The following is a 15,583-nucleotide window of genomic DNA, read 5'->3' as shown; positions in this document are numbered from 1 at the left end:
AAAAAAAAAAAAAAAACAGTTTTGACCCTGAAAGGGTCTCAGGAACCCTAGGGATCCACAGACCACACTTTGAGAACTGCTGACCTAAAACCTGTGGTCACCTACCTCATTGGATTGTTTAGGGGATTATGTAAAATAGTAAAATTCAAGGAATGGTTCCTGACATATAGTAAGTTATATGGTATAATATAGTAAACGTTATACATTTACTGTACATAGTAAATGTTAACTATTACTACTATTATAAATTGAAGTATGTATATATGGGAAGAGAAGGCGGCTAGAGGGGACAGAAAGCCATCTAACATTTATTTAACATTTTATATGTCATTCATTATTCTAGGTGTTTTACGTTCATCCACATAAAACATCACGGTTGTTCAATCCACAAAAGAACCCTGAAAGGAAGTAAATCCTCCATTTTACAGATAAGAAAATAGGCTTAGAGAGATTAAACGTTTTATTCAAGGTCACAGGGCTAAAAGAGTAGCAGAATTCTCAGTCACTTGATTCTGCTTATCAGACACAGGAGTAGGACTTCAGGTTAGGAAGAAGGGACTAGAAGTTGACCAGGAGGGAGATCTACACTCTCAAGTTTAGGACAAAGAGAACTGCCTAAACCCTGCTGGCTTCATGTATTCACTTGAGAAGTGTGGATTTTAAAGTCTCGGCCTTCTCCCTTGTTCCTAAGAGGAAGCCCAAGAAGAGACATTCTGTTTTAGAAAACCACTGTCTGAGGAAGTGAAGGCATTGAATGAGTAGCCTTAGTATCTGACACTCTGAAGCCCATATGGAAGTATAACCATACTCTCAGAGAGGTGCAAGGAAGCATAGATCCCTCTGTTAACCAGCTGTCAGCTGACCTATAACTATCCTAGTGTCATTAACCACAAAAACTGGAGGTAATTAAGTATGAATTATTGCTGTTACAATCAAGCCATAATTTACACATCCAAATGGGTATTTTACTTTTCAAAGCTGTCCTCCTGGGGGTCTGTGTATTTAACTCTGCTGCTTCACTTAAAATGGACATGGAAATTCTCTTTCAGAATTGCATCTTCTTCCTTTCAACATAGTTTCAAATTTTAGAAGCAGCCACAAGTCGTTTGAATTCAAATATGATACCTAATTTGATTTAAGAATAGAACATAATTGGCTAATCTCAAATGTTAGGTTTTTGGAAAGAATTTAGTCAGTTCAGAATAAAACATGTTTTTCGCTTTTTGGTGGTGGTGAGCACCTATTTATTCAGGCATTGTTACAGCTGCTTGGTCCTTAAGAATTTATGTGAAGACCATTTTCAAACTGGAGTTCCTAAAATGCTTTGATTAAGGGGAGCATCACATTGAAATGAATGTACAGCATTGAAGGACATTGTATTGAGATGTCTAAGCCCGTGTATATTTGTAAAATTCTTACCACATTATAGTAACCTTGTATGTAACTTACTAGAATCCACAACTAAATCAATTCATATACAAAGTAAACATTTCTGAGTGTCAGGCACTATGGCAGATAGCAAAAATACAAAACCTAAACTGAAGGAGATATAAAGTCATGGAACACAGGCAAATCCATCTAACTAGGAACATATGAATGATTTAACAGGAAGGCACTATCTATTCTGTTACAGCCAAATCTTACTTTGGGTTTTTATTTTTAAACATCTAATTTGAGAATAGATGTATATTTACCACATGCATTGTTCTGGAAACTTAAAAAAGTTATATCCAGCGTAGGTGTTCTGGCACAGTCTCTGAGGGTGGAGCAGAACCAGCCATCAATCCTTTTTTCCACCCTCTGGAAGGTGGAATGTCTGTCTACACTGGGGGTTCAGTGGACCTAAGTTCTCGGTGAGGTACAACTTTGCCATACAGTACTGTTTATTTCTATTTGATTTGGATTTTAGAATATGAAGTGGCATCTGAATTGCTAGAATTTAGTAGTTTCTAGCATAGGAAAGAAAATCCACACGAGATCCTGCAAGCCAGATGATGCCCAATGTATCTAATTGCTAAACAAAGCAAAAGGCAGCAGCTTTGAACTATTAAAATACAGAATGTTTAAGTTACAAAATCCTACACACATTCAAACTGGGCAACAAGAGAGTCCTGTGATTAGCTCTACTCTCAGAGCCAGAGTCTGCAAGAGTAAGAAATGCTTCAGGAAGTCCCACCAGGCAGGGCTGAGGCCAAGGCCAATACCAGTTCTGAAGGCTGTCACTCCTTTCCAAGGGGTAGACCTTAGTAACACAGTCACCCAGTTGGTAGCGGAGCTGGAACTCAAACCCAGCCCACATTGAGCTTGAGGCGGGGGGATATTCTGTTCTACATGACATAAACAAGTATTGTCCCCAAGGGAGTCAGAACCCTGAATAAACAGAAAGAAGGGAAGGTCACTGACCCTACTTTGGGTTTCTCACTTCACGGCAAGAGACATACCATATATCTAGTATAGGACAACACAGGTACACGCAAAGCTTTAGTGCAGCTACACAAGGCTTGACCCGATATGCTGACACAAACCCCACAGAGGCTGGCAGGAGCTGGTAGAGCTGCTTAGCTTCCTCAGCGCTGTGGCGAAACACAGGCTGCCTTGCCCCACAGAGCATCTGGAAAGAAGATGTATGAGAGCGACCACATCAGGCAGTAAAAAGCAGACAGAGACAGTGGGGAGAAAAACAGCATGATGACACCTGGAAGAAGAAAAAGTGCAGACACTCAATTTCTAGAAAGCTGTCTTCTATGCTTTCTACCCTCTGCTCTCCCGTCCCCACCCTCCCATTCTTTATTTTTCACCCACAGTGCCTAAGAAACAAAAAGAGACAGGAGCCCTGTCTTCAAGTTCAGTTTAATAGAGATAGGTAAGTAACTAGAGAAGTATAGCCCAATGCAGTCTCAGGTTCCATTGTGTCAAATTCACATCAGAAGTTCCAGCCAAGAATAAATCTGAATTGCCTTTGTTAGGGAAAACAAAACAAAACAAGACAAAAACCGAAAAACTCTTGTCAGGAAAAAAAAAAATTCCTCATTGTTTTAAATTTAACATGTGATAATGACCAATGCAATATGGTATGTATGCAGAAAAGGCCCGAGACTGCTATCCTCAGAAAGGCCTTCTTGCAAGGCTGGCCCTTGGCTGATGGCTGGAAACTTGAATAGTAAACAGTTCCCCAGACCAACATAAAACTTTCCCCAACTGATAAGAGTGTCTCACTGTTCCTGGACTGTCCATATAAGCACAGTGGTAACACCTGCTTTCCTTCTGGGAGTCTGGAATTTTCGTATGTGGTAGGCACAGGGTGCTGACGTGACCATCCCCCAGTAAAATCTTGGGCACTGAGTCTCTGATCAGTTTCCCTGGTAGACAACACTTTATTGTATTATCACAATTCAGTGCTGAGGAATTAAGTGCATCTCGTGTGACTCTACTGGGAGCGGACTCTCTGAAGCTTGCACCTGGTTTCCCCTGAACTTTGTCCCATGCACCTTTTCCCTTTGCTGAGTTTGCTTTGTATCCTTTTGCGGAAATCAATCTTAGCCACGAGTACAACAAGAAGCTGAGTCCTGTGAGTCTTCTCAGAGGTGGTCTTGGGGACTCCCAACACAATTTGCCTCTCAGATTCGCCACCAAAAGACAAAAGAGCACTCACGTTTGTGGAATATCTATTTTGCACTAGACATTCTGCTAGATATGTATATTTTTTTCATTTACACTTCACAATAATCCCGTGGTTTAGAACTAAGTCTGTTTTTCATAAGAAGAAACAGAAGTAACCCATGCAAGGTCCTGATTCAAACCCACTTCTGTTTGACTCTTAAAAACTAGACACACTGCCTCAGGGAGCTCAAAAAGAGGACAAAGAGAGTATGAGCCAATGGTATTTCCATGGGAATGATCACCATGTATCCTGTAAGAGAAATCAGAACATATGATCTGATAGAAGACCGCTTCTAGGAGTAAGAAGCAGTTAACGATACGCATGGGCATTTTGGAACACTGCATTTCAAGAATAGTCATTGATCTGTTGAGGCAAAAAGACAATCGTGAAAACCAGAGTTGTCTTGGAAAGTACCTGCCCAGTGCGTTAGCTCATGCCTGTAATCTCAGCACCTTGGGCGGCCAAGGCAGGAGGATTGCTTGAGTCCAGGAATTTGAGATCAGCCTGGACAAAAGAGTGAGACCCCGTCTCTACCATATATATGAGATACTGGGGTACTCTCTGTAAAAAAAAAAAAAAAAAAAAAGTATATCCTAAGGTCTCAGAGTGCTGGTCACAGGCCAGTTCTCAGACGTACGAAGCTCTGTGGGGTAGAAGGGACCTCAGTCTAAGAAGGCGACTGGCTGCACTCCAAATAAAAGGAATGTCCACAGCAGCCATTTTGAAATCTACCCAGTAGGGCTCTGGTATTAACTGTTGTCAAAATCTGTAAGGTGCAGTTTCCTCCTTTACTCACACAGCAGGACAATCTGAGGAAGGCTGAGGCCAAGTATGTGGTTTACTTTGAGACAAGGGGGATCAGTAGTATCCATAGGAGTGAAGAACACTAAGAAATACTACTGTTATGAGATAGGAGAAGGGGAGGTGGAGGAGAAGAACGAGGCTAGAAATGGACACATCTGTACCAAAGGATTTATATTTATTATCTCATTTAATCTCAGTAATCCTGCAAAGTAGGGATTAGTGGCTTCGTTTTACAGATGAAGAAAATTGAGCTCAAAACAGTGAGGTATTAGCCCAAGTTCATACAACTAATATGTGCTAGAGTTAGAGCTTGGGCTCAGGTCTTCCTGAGAAGCTTCCAAACCCAGAAGCTTCTCACCACCGTTCTGCCTCTGCCACCTAAGGTGTAGGAGGAGCCAGCTCCTGGAACTTGGATAGGGCTGTTGGTGCTAATGTTACAAAAGGTATAAACCTTAAGAGAAAGGTCAGGATGAAACCGAAGACCCTATAAACTAGAGTGGACTCACACGGGAATAAAGGAAGGAACTCTGTATCCCCATAGATGTTTGTCTTGTTTACAGGAGCACATTTTAAGAGAAGAAAAGCTGATATTCCTTGAAGGAAGCCCTAAATCAGGGGAAGCTCTAGGGAGACTTCTGCAAGGTGCCAGTGTGACCAGGAACTCAGGGCCTGGAACCCAGTGCTCAGTTACTTCAACCCCAACCCTAAGAGTCATCCATGTCTCCTCCTCCTTCCTCAATGTCAATTCTATTTCCAACATTTATCTCAAATCCATTCACTTCTCTTTATCTCCACTGCCACCATCACTTCTCATCTGAACAAAAAGTTTGTTTTCCTCCTTACATTCTCAGGCCTACAATCTATTCTCCACATTGCAGTCAAAGTGATCATTGAAAACTGCTGCTCCAGCCATGCCAGTTCCCTGCATAAATCCCTTTAGAAGCTCCTCATTTGCCTTTGGTCTCAAATCCCAAATCCTGCCAGGTCTGCTCACCGGCCTCAGTCTTTGTCACTGGCTGTCTCAGCAAGTTTCAGCCACATTGCTCCACTAATGTGTCCAGCCCCTGTGGCCTCAAAGCCATCACAACTGTTCCTCTTCCTGAACCTCCTGAACCTCTCCATCCCCACCTGGCCACTCCTCTTGTAGGTCTCACTTAAATGACACCTGCTTAAGGATCCTTTCCTTCCCTTCAGATCATCCCAGCCTGAAGTAGGTCACCCTCTGACACTCTCTCAGAGCACCATGCACTTGCATAATACATACAGTAAAACTATGTTTCTAGTTATTTCTGCCATCATTTGTTTGGTATCTGTCTCCCCTGTGATCAGGCTCTAGATTCAGAGGCAGGGACTGTTTGCCTAGTTTACCAATTTGATTTCCAGTACCTGGCACATGGGGGGTGCTTCCTAAATCTCTTTTGAACTTATTAACATTTAGTAAATAGATACTGAGCACCTACCATGTGATTGACACACTTCTAGGCACTGGGGATTATATTAATAGCATGAATAAAAGAGAGTCCTCTATTGGGGGGTTGGTTTAGTGTTTATAGACAATAAGAAAACTAGTAAGTATGTTAGATGATCATCAGTTCTATGGGGAAAAATAAAGCAGAACAAGGGAGATAGAAAAATGCTGGGGTAAGGTACAGTGGCAATAAGCAACAGTGATAACAAACGGGCCATAGTGACATTTTCACTCACCTCCTATATAAACCAATTTTTTCCAGTTCTCAGACTCCAGGATTTTGTCATATGGATAGTAGCTCTGGTCCATCATGAAGAGAATCATGAGTGAGGCCATGCAGCAGAGGATGAACCTGTTGCCTTTGGTCAGAAGAGAGGTGGAAGCCAAGATGCAGGAAGCATAGGGGCAGGGTAGACCCTTGTATGTGGAGGGGACTCCTGCCGGGAAGAACACTGGAGATTAGCTGCTTCCCTCTGCTCTAAAGATACCAAAATGAAGCAGGCCCCTCTCTCTTTGGGTATTCCCCTACCCAGGATACAATATTCCCTTAAACCCAAAGGCAGTGGCAGGCTGAAAATCATTTATTCACAAAGATGATGCATGGGTTTTACATTGGGTTTCCAAGGGAAAGCAGACAGCCAGCTAGGACCAGGGTGTGCCCTGGCTCCTAGGAAGTCTCTGCTTTGAGACCTGCTAGTCTAAGTCCTGTGCTGTATCTGCTCTCCCTCACTTTGTGACCTTAGGCAAGACAATTTCTCTCACTGGAGCATGGTTTCTCCATCTGTTTTCAGGAACTAGAATATACCTCCAGTGCTAGTCCAAGAATCAGTGTGCTCCATCCAAATGTCACAGGTCATGCATTGAGAAAGAGGTACAGCTGCTCCAAGAAACAAAAGCCCTTGCCTCCCAGCCCAGGGCTCTGCCAATGCAGCCTGCAGCCTTCAATGAGCATGAGGCATGGGGCATGCAAGGAGGAAGGAAGAGGACCTCCAAAAAAGGAGTCAGTAACTGCACCCCAGGCTTCTGGCATCCGACAGCTCCCCGTTCTGTGCTCCTCTGCCCTCTGTTCTAAGGCAACCTTGGTTCCACTCACCAGGTGAATAAAAGCACAAATGGAAAGAAGCAGCTGACACATAGATGATGGCCAGGATCCCACTCAGAAGTCCATCCACGCCTAGGAGCAGAGCAGAGGCCAGGCCGAAGGTGGTGAAGACGGCAAAGTCATTCAGCTCAGCTCCTGCCCCAGAGGGCCCAAAGTTAGAAGAACTTATACTCCCATGTCTTGCACCTTAGTCCCCCTCTAGTAGGGGAGCTGGGGTAGTGACAAGAGGGGTCCTGAGGTCCCAGAAAGCAACAGCTGCTCCCCTGGGGGGCAGTCTGTAGATCAAAGACCAGGATTTCCTCCTGGCTCTGCTTTGTGCTGGCCAGTGGCCCTGGGCAAGTATTTCCCTCTCAGATCTTAGTTTTCCTATCCCTTAACATGCAAGGGTTGGGCTACAATCAGATACAAACTGATAAGCTATGGGACTTTTTTCAAGCTAAATCTTACATGGAAGCATTTTACTGTATTTTAAACCAGCTGCTCTGCTGGTTTAATTTTCATCTCCTCTCTGCCAACCTCCTCTCACCCCACCCCTACCCACTTCCACTCCAATACCTGGATGGGTCCAGAACAGGGAAGCAGGGCAGATGAGAAAACTGAAAGCCAGGACAAGGACTGCCCAAAGGTCAATAAGTGAGCCAGCAGAGGAGCTGGAGCTGGACTGCGGGGCTCTCGAACTCCTGCTCCAGGGCTGCTGCTGCTGCTCTCGGGGGGGTGTGAACAGGGGTGGATGCCTGATGAAGGCCTGCGGGATGTTAGAGGATGGACGAAGGGGTGACCCCAGATGGATGCTACTGGGGACAAGGATTAGGGGCCTGGGGCCTGAACTCACCCCATTTGGAGCAGATGTTGATGTGGCTGGTCATTGCCCTGACTGCCATGTCCAACAGGAAGCTGACCAGGAGCATCCAGGAGGCATAGTGGCGTTTCCTAAAGTGCAGGCCAGCAAGCCCGAATGGGGAAGCACTTTCGCAGTCTCCACTGGAGACTCTCCCCCACCCCCCATTAGTATATTAGTATACACTAATATACTTCCTACATACCTCCCACACTTGCACACACACACACATCCCTTCATGCCCCCACACTCACATCCTTTCTGATATATGCTGCTTTTCACACCACACATGCACACACACACGCCTACATCCCTCACAGACTCAATCTACAGTCTTAAAGGGGTGCCCCAAATCCCCTAGAACATCACTGAGATCCCTTCCAACTCTAACTTCCAGGCATTTTTGATGGCACAGGGGACCTAGGTTCTAGCCCAGCCTCTGCCACCATTGCTCTATGAATTATTAGCTAAATCACTACCCCATCTCTAGGCTTGTTCCCCCATCTGTAAAATGAGGAGTGTGTGCTAAATGATTTGTTTAATAGATACAAACCTATTCAGATGACCTGTTTCTCCTTGTGTGAGTTTTGGTAACTTATGTCTTTTTTTTTTTTTTTTTTTTTTTGAGACAGAGTCTAGCTCTGTTGCCCAGGCTGGAGTGCAGTGGTGTGATCTCGGCTTACTGCAAGCTCTGCATCCAGGGTTCACGCCATTCTCTTGCCTCAGCCTCCCAAATAGCTGGGACTACAGGTGCCCGCCACCACGCCTGGCTAATTTTTTTGTATTTTTAGTAGAGACAGGGTTTCACCATGTTAGCCAGGATGGCCTCGATCTCCTGACCTCGTGATCCACCCGCCTCGGTCTCCTAAAGTGCTGCGATTACAGGCGTGAGCCACTGCGCCTGGCAACTTATGTCTTTTAAGGGATTGATTATTTTCAGCTACGATATCAAATTTGTGGGCAGAGGCTTGTTCATAGCATTCCTTTATTATACTTTTAATGTCTGTGGAATCAGTAGTAATGACCCTTGTTTTATTTCTGATATTGGTAATTTCTGTCTTTTCATTTTTTTAACTTGGTTAGCTTGACTAGAGGTTTATCGATTTTATTGATCTCAAAGCACCAGCTTTTGGTTTCATTGATTTTTCTCTATTAATTTCTTGTTTTCAATTTCTTTGATTGCCACTCTAATTTTTATTTTATTTTTTGAGATGGAGTCCCTCTGCTGCCCAGGCTGGAATGCAGTGGTGCGATCTCCGCTCACTGCAACCTCTGCCTCTGAGGTTCGAGCGATTCTCCTGCCTCAGCCTCCCAAGTAGCTGGGATTACAGGTATGTGCCACCACACCCGGCTAATTTTTGTATTTTTAGTAGAGATGGTGTTTCACCATGTTGGCCAGGCTGGTCTTGAACTCCTGACCTCAAGTGATCTACCTGCTTCAGCTTCCCAAAGTGCTGGAACTACAGGCATGAGCCACTGCACCCGGCCTAATTTTTACTTTTTACTTTTTATGCTTACTTTGGATTTAGTTTGCTTTTCTTTTTCTAGTTTCCTAAGGTTAAAGCTTAGATTATGGATTTTAAATCTTTCTTTTTTGAATGTATGCATTCAATGAAATAAATTTCCCTCAAAGCAAAGCACTGCTTTCCCTGCATCTTATAAGTTTTGATAAATCGTGTTTTCATTTTTTTAGTTCAAAACATTTTTAATGTTTCCTGAGACTTCTTCTTTTATCCATGTGTCATTTAGAAGTGTGTTGTTTAATCTTCATATATTTCAGGATTTTTCAGCTGTCTTTCTGTTATTGACTTCTAGTTCATTTCCATGTGGGCTGAGAGTATGCTTCTTTTAAATTTGTTAAGGTATGTTTTATGGCCCAGAATGTGATCTGTCCAAGTGAGCTGGAGAAGAATGTGTACTCTGCATGGTTGGATGAAGTACTCTATAGATGTCCATTTTATCCAGGTGACCAATGGTGTTGCTGACTTCAACTATGTCTTTGCTGATTTTCTGCCTGCTGGATCTGTCAGTTTCTGATAGAGGGGTGTGGAAATCTCCAACCTTGATAGTGGACTCATCAACTGTCCTTGCAGTTCTATTAGTTTTTGTCTCATGTATTTTGATGCCTTAAATTATTTCCATGAGCTCTTTCAGATCCCACATTCTTGATTCTGTGCCTCCATCCAGCACCTGTCCCCAGGTCCCTCTAAAAGCTGCCACCACAGCTCCAAGCAAACCTGCCCTGAGAGGCCCATTCTCAAGTCTGCACCCGGATTGCAATGCTTAGGCAGCCCAGAAGAAGCAAAGGGCCTGACCTAGACCTCAGCTGTCTCCAAACAACCACAGCATTTCCTTTGTTTAGACCCAGTCCTATGTATCTAAAGGGGACTGAAGCTAAATAAAAAGACTCAGGGCACCATTATGGCAAAAAAATAACACTCCCAGATAATTAGGCTGAACTAAGAAGATAGAAGTTTTCTGGGCTGGGCACAGTGGCTCACGTTTGTAATCCCAGCACTTTGGGAGGCCTAGGCAGGTGGATCACTTGAGCCCAGGTGTTTGAGACCAGCCTGGGCAATATAGTGAGACCTCATCTCTAAAAAAAACAAAAAACAAAAAAAGTTTCTTTAAAAAAGAGATTTTCTGCTGTAGGTGTGCCCTACTTTATTATAGTCGAAAAACCAAGACTTTAGAGAATCACAAAAATTTCCAGCTGCAAGGGAGCTTAAACATCATCAGGTAAAGTCATCTTATTTTATGGATGAGAAACAAATCCAAAGAGAAGTCACTTGCTGATGGTTATAGACAATCGAGTAGATTAGGAGGATGTTACCTGCATCATAAAGGATTTATCTTTAAAGGACTGATATCCCAAAAACATTGAAATGGGATTCAACTTACAGAAATAGAATTTGCTTACAACATTTTGGGGGAACATATGCATGTCTCAGACCTTCCAGAACAGTGCTAATTTCAAATATTCTGCCAGGTCGTATGATCTAAGAATTAGAAAATATGAACTGTGGCCTACCCAAAGATTGTATAAAGGCCACCAGAACAGAATCTCTTGACTTTCTCATAAAAACCATTCTAGACTGCCACAGCTGGAATGAACTGGTACAGTTGAGTCTGGGATCTTGGCTCTTTGACTCTAAGCTACTGCACTTTCCCCGGGTACACTGTGGATTCCTGTGCCTCAGTGCCTGCTCTCTAGACTCTCCCTCTCCTTCCCTCATGCCATTGGCTCCAGCTCTTGGCTAAGAGCTCGCTGGGCCCCAGACCTACCTGCTGAAGCTGAAGATGATGGAGAAGAGCCCCAGGACCATGTTGGCCAGAGATAAGGCATTGGTAACATCCTTCCAGGAAACCTCATTTATCTGGGAATGGCTCTGGTCATGGCTCAGGAAGAAACTGGTACCCTTACCTGGGGCCCAAGAGAGAGGGGCAAAGGGTTCCCAAGGTCAAGGAGTCCCAGAAGAGGCTCCCAGGGACTTGTTCCACTAGACCTCATCCCAAAATGGCACCCTCCCTACATTCGGTTTCACTGGCTGGACTAGACTAAGGGAGACAGGAGGTAGATAAAGGAGACTCAGGAGATGAAGACAAAGGTGCTGAGGATCCAGCGTCTTGGAAAAGCTCAATAGCAGAGTAGGTAAACCAACACAAGCATAGTTTCCACTCCCTCTCTGGCTGCACCTTTGCCCTGCAGCGCAGACATCCCTCCAGTCCATATGCCGACCATCCTGGAGCCCTATGGCCCAGAATGCAGGGGATATGGGCCCTTCTCCCATCTGAGAGGTGGGCCCTTGTCACTGACCAAGGGTTGGCCTGAGAGAGAAGTAGTGCCAGGAAGTCCTGTTGTCCCACAGTCCAAGCTCACTCCTCCTGAAGCACAGGGCTGTAGCCGAGGTGCCTTAAGGTCCTGGTTCTGACAGGCCCCAATCAGAACAGCAGGCCTACTTCCCACAAGGGAAGAGATGACAGATTAAAAATGAATGTGTTGCTGGACACGGTGGCTCATGCCTGTAATCCCAACACTTTGGGAGGCCAAGGCAGGTGGATCACCTGAGGCCAGAAATTCGAGACCAGCCTGGCCAACATGTTGAAACCCCGTCTCTACTAAAAATACAAAAATTAGCTGAGTATGGTGGTGCATGCCTGTAATCCCAGCTACTCAGCTTGAACCTGGGAGGCAGAGATTGCAGTGAGCCGAGATCACACCACTGCACTCCAGCCTGGGTGACCGAGCAAGACTCTGTCTCAAAAAAAAAAAAAAAAAAAAGAATGTGTACAACACTGAATAGTTCACAAAGATCGTTTCACCATGTTCTCATTCCCGTGTCTGCTTCTCAGAGCCTGACAACCTCAGGAGATGGTGCTAGAATTCTCCCCTATTTTATGAATGAGGAAACTACGGTTAAAAGAAAGGAAGGTATTTGCTCAAAGTCACACAGTAAGTAGAACCAAATCCCATCTGATTCTAAATCTGGTGTTTCTTCTGCTGGAGGCATAGATTTTAGCAGGAGGAGGTATATGGGATGTGGCAGGGAGGGAGCTCGATGGCCAGGTCTGCGAGACAGCAGCAGCCTCCCTGTGTGTGCGGCACCGTCCAGCCTAGGTCCCACAGCGCTCCCAGTCTCTCCCAGTCTCTCCCACAACAGGGAATTGGCTGGCCCTGCCCATCTTCACAGCCTGTCTTATCTCTGCTTTTACTCTAAGACCACATTTGTACACCTTACACATAATCTGCTTGTGCAACTGAGTCTCTTGGAGAAAGAGCCCCATTCCTCCTCAAAACTGAGAAGCCCTACTGGTTGGGGCAAATGTATCAGCCACAAATAGATCCTGCACTTGAGTAAAATAAACAAGCTTCAAGGTGTTCCCAGATCTGTCTTCTCATTTAATCCTCACCCATTTCAGAGGTGAGGATTAATCTCACCTCCAGCTCTGCCTCCATCCAGCCCCTCTGTTCAGCCCCAGGCCCATCTGGTCTGGACAAGAGCTGAGACAAACCATGGTCCTTTCTCATTAACCCGCCACAAAGATGCCAGCAGCTGGGAGGGCTGACTTGGAGTTTGGGACTAGAGTTTATCAGGACAGCACTGCTGGGCTCGCTGCCTCAGTGGGCCAGCCTCACTCACCAAAGGGGATCAGTAGCTACATGGCCAGAGCCATTGGGATTCCTAAGACCTTCTTACGCCAGAGTCCCTCCAAACCTACGACAGGAAGCAATGCAAGCCAGGGAAATCTGGGAGGGGAAGGGGACAAAGGACTTGCTGCATACTCCCTCCCCGTGAACCTGCTGTAGTGGTCTCTCCTGGGTCTCTGGGATGACCCCAGCAAGATCAAACATCCCAGTGTCTGCTGCTCAGAGTCAGCAGGTGCCCAGGGTCTGTCTACCAGCTGTCAAGCATTGCTGCTGCCTCTGTGCTACTTCACAGCTGGTTAATTTTTAATTAATGGTCAATTGTCTAGTATATTATCTCGTTCGTTATCTCCTCCATTCACAAACCACTTTCACATTTAGGATTTCCACTGGCCCTGTGAGCACTGTCAGGCAAGGGTTCTAATCCCTACTTCCCAGGTAAAGCAAGGAAGACTCAGATGGGAACAACCTAGCTCAGGGTCACACCAGAAGTGGCAGAACAAAACTTACAATTTTGCCTTAAGTGTTCTTTCCCCTGTGCTCTGCTGTCTACCAACCAATAGGACTGAGCATTGTATTGGTTATATGCTGTGCCTGAGTTGGGTGCTGGTAGAAACCTTGGTCCCAGCCATCACAGAGTTTACAACCTATCCAAGGAAACGAGTCTTTTGCGTACATGTGGAGACTTAGACTCTATTCATAGTGGTACCTTATCTTACAGATGGGGAAACTGAGGTTTCAGGAGAGTTAAGTGACTTGTCCAGTAAATGGTGGAGCCAGGATTTGATTTGGGTCTCCTCTTTCCCAATTAAATGCTGTTTGCAGCAGAATGCACAAGTCCCAGGCGTGAAAGGATGTGGAACTGAGAATAAGGGCTATAGAAGACAACAGAAATAAGGAACCACCCGCCATTCATTCAGCAAATGTTTGGCCAGGGGCAAGATGTGGTGCCTGGTGCTTGGGACACAGAGAAGATTAAGACCAAGGGACACAGTTTAGCCACAGTACCTAACCCTGCACAGAAAAGAGGCGACCAGGCTACTAAGGGAGCACCGAAAAGGGGCTCAGCCTGCCAGGAGGTGAGAAGGCTCCCAGGAGGGGTGAGGGCTGAGGCTTGGCATAGCACCAGACTGCAGGTGATCTGGTCACTCCCCAGCTTTTTGAATGCCCTCAGGATGGAGTCCAACTCCTGTGTTTGGTATGCCAGCTCTGCTCAGCTCTCCCAGCTTCCTCTCAGTCCTCCCCACCCTTCTCAGACCCTCTCTTTGGTCTTGGGTTGGGTAGTGCTCCTCTTTGGGAAGCCCCTCTGACATCCCCCACCCCGCCCCGAGCATGTTAGGTGTCCCTCATCTGTATGGTTTCATCTTCTTGTGCTTACCATGTGATACTTGGCACTCTGTTTTGGCAGAGTTTTGGCACCGCCTACCCTGGGGTTCCTATAGGGGATGCAATTTGAGTGCTGGCCGAGGTCCCTGTGCCCAGTATGAGACCTGACAATAGAAGTTGTTCTGTGTTTGTTAAATTAACATCACAGGTCACTCTGGTGCTTCCCTGAGGCCCTCTGGTTGCACCAAATTTATTGACCCCCCATCTAACCCTGCCCAATGTGGCCTCCAAGAAGCCTTCTCAGATGAACGCCCAACAGTCCAGCCTCTTCCACATACCCAGCAACTACCCAGTTCTTATGATCTTCTACTTACTCATTTTTTAAAATGCTGTTTATTCATTGCTGATGGCTGCTCTGTGTCAGGCCTTGTGTAGGGGGGGATGGGGAGAAGAACAAGAGCCAGGCTGCACCCTCCAGCAACTCAGAGTCTGGTAGAGGAGGCAGCTGTGTGTAGGGACAAGTGTAATGTTGGACAAGGGGATGTGCCAGCTGTTGTGGAGAGACTAAGTCTGGGGTGGGGCAGAGGAAGGTTCCACTCCTGTGGTGACATTTTTCAGGGTCTCTAAGGATGAACAAAGAATTAGGAGGGGCATTCTTGGCCCAGGGAATGAGCCGCAGGTGCGGAAGCACGATGAGGAGCCTGGATCCCTGGATCCTGGAAGAGAGGGGTGACCAGAGGTGACACTGGCAGGTAGGCTGCAGGGGGTGGTCATGCAGACGTGACCTTGAGTGGCAGCCCGTGGCGGGCACTGTGCTGTTCAGTAAGGGAGCAGAGTCTTGGTCAGACACGGGCAGGGAGCGCAGGGCGGCTTTGAGGGGACAAACTATAGAAAAGGAAACCGGCCAGGAGACGGGAGGGGGTGAAGGGGGGAGAGGGGCGGGGCGGGGGGAGCGTGGACGTGAGGAGGAGAAAAGCAGAGCTGTGACAGTGGGGCTGGAGAGGAGGGGAGAGTTGAGTATGGCTCTGAGGTTTCTAACTGAGTGGTGGGGCGGCGCCTCCGCGGAGTGAAATCATCCAGGCGGACTCTCCAGCAGGTGACACGCGTGGCAGACACGGCAACGCCGCTCATGCCAGTTCCAGACCCTCTCCCCTCCCAGCCCCCGCTCCTTTCCTGGAGGCTGGAAACCGTCCCCAGAGCCGGGGACGGGACGTGGTCCCCTGGCCCACTCTGGCTGT

At 46.2% G+C, this 15,583-nt stretch overlaps 1 protein-coding gene across 1 annotated transcript; it reads right to left on the bottom strand.

Annotated features, from left to right (window-relative positions):
• Window positions 1-2,567: 2,567 nt before the first annotated feature.
• Window positions 2,568-13,089, bottom strand: LOC105555041. Its single transcript, XM_012001749.1, has 7 exons — window positions 13,015-13,089; window positions 11,613-11,829; window positions 11,159-11,272; window positions 7,868-7,965; window positions 7,027-7,170; window positions 6,170-6,370; window positions 2,568-2,695 (listed from the first exon to the last, which is right to left on the bottom strand). Exons 3-7 carry the CDS (start codon window positions 11,197-11,199, stop codon window positions 2,568-2,570), a joined length of 612 nt encoding a protein of 203 aa, XP_011857139.1. The 5' UTR covers window positions 11,200-11,272; window positions 11,613-11,829; window positions 13,015-13,089.
• Window positions 13,090-15,583: the final 2,494 nt, after the last annotated feature.

This window comes from Mandrillus leucophaeus, unplaced genomic scaffold (assembly GCF_000951045.1).
Source record: "Mandrillus leucophaeus isolate KB7577 unplaced genomic scaffold, Mleu.le_1.0 Scaffold67, whole genome shotgun sequence".
Classification (NCBI taxonomy): Eukaryota; Metazoa; Chordata; class Mammalia; order Primates; family Cercopithecidae; genus Mandrillus; species Mandrillus leucophaeus.
Note: the sequence above shows the minus strand (reverse complement) of the source record. Positions and strands in the feature narration are given on the sequence as shown.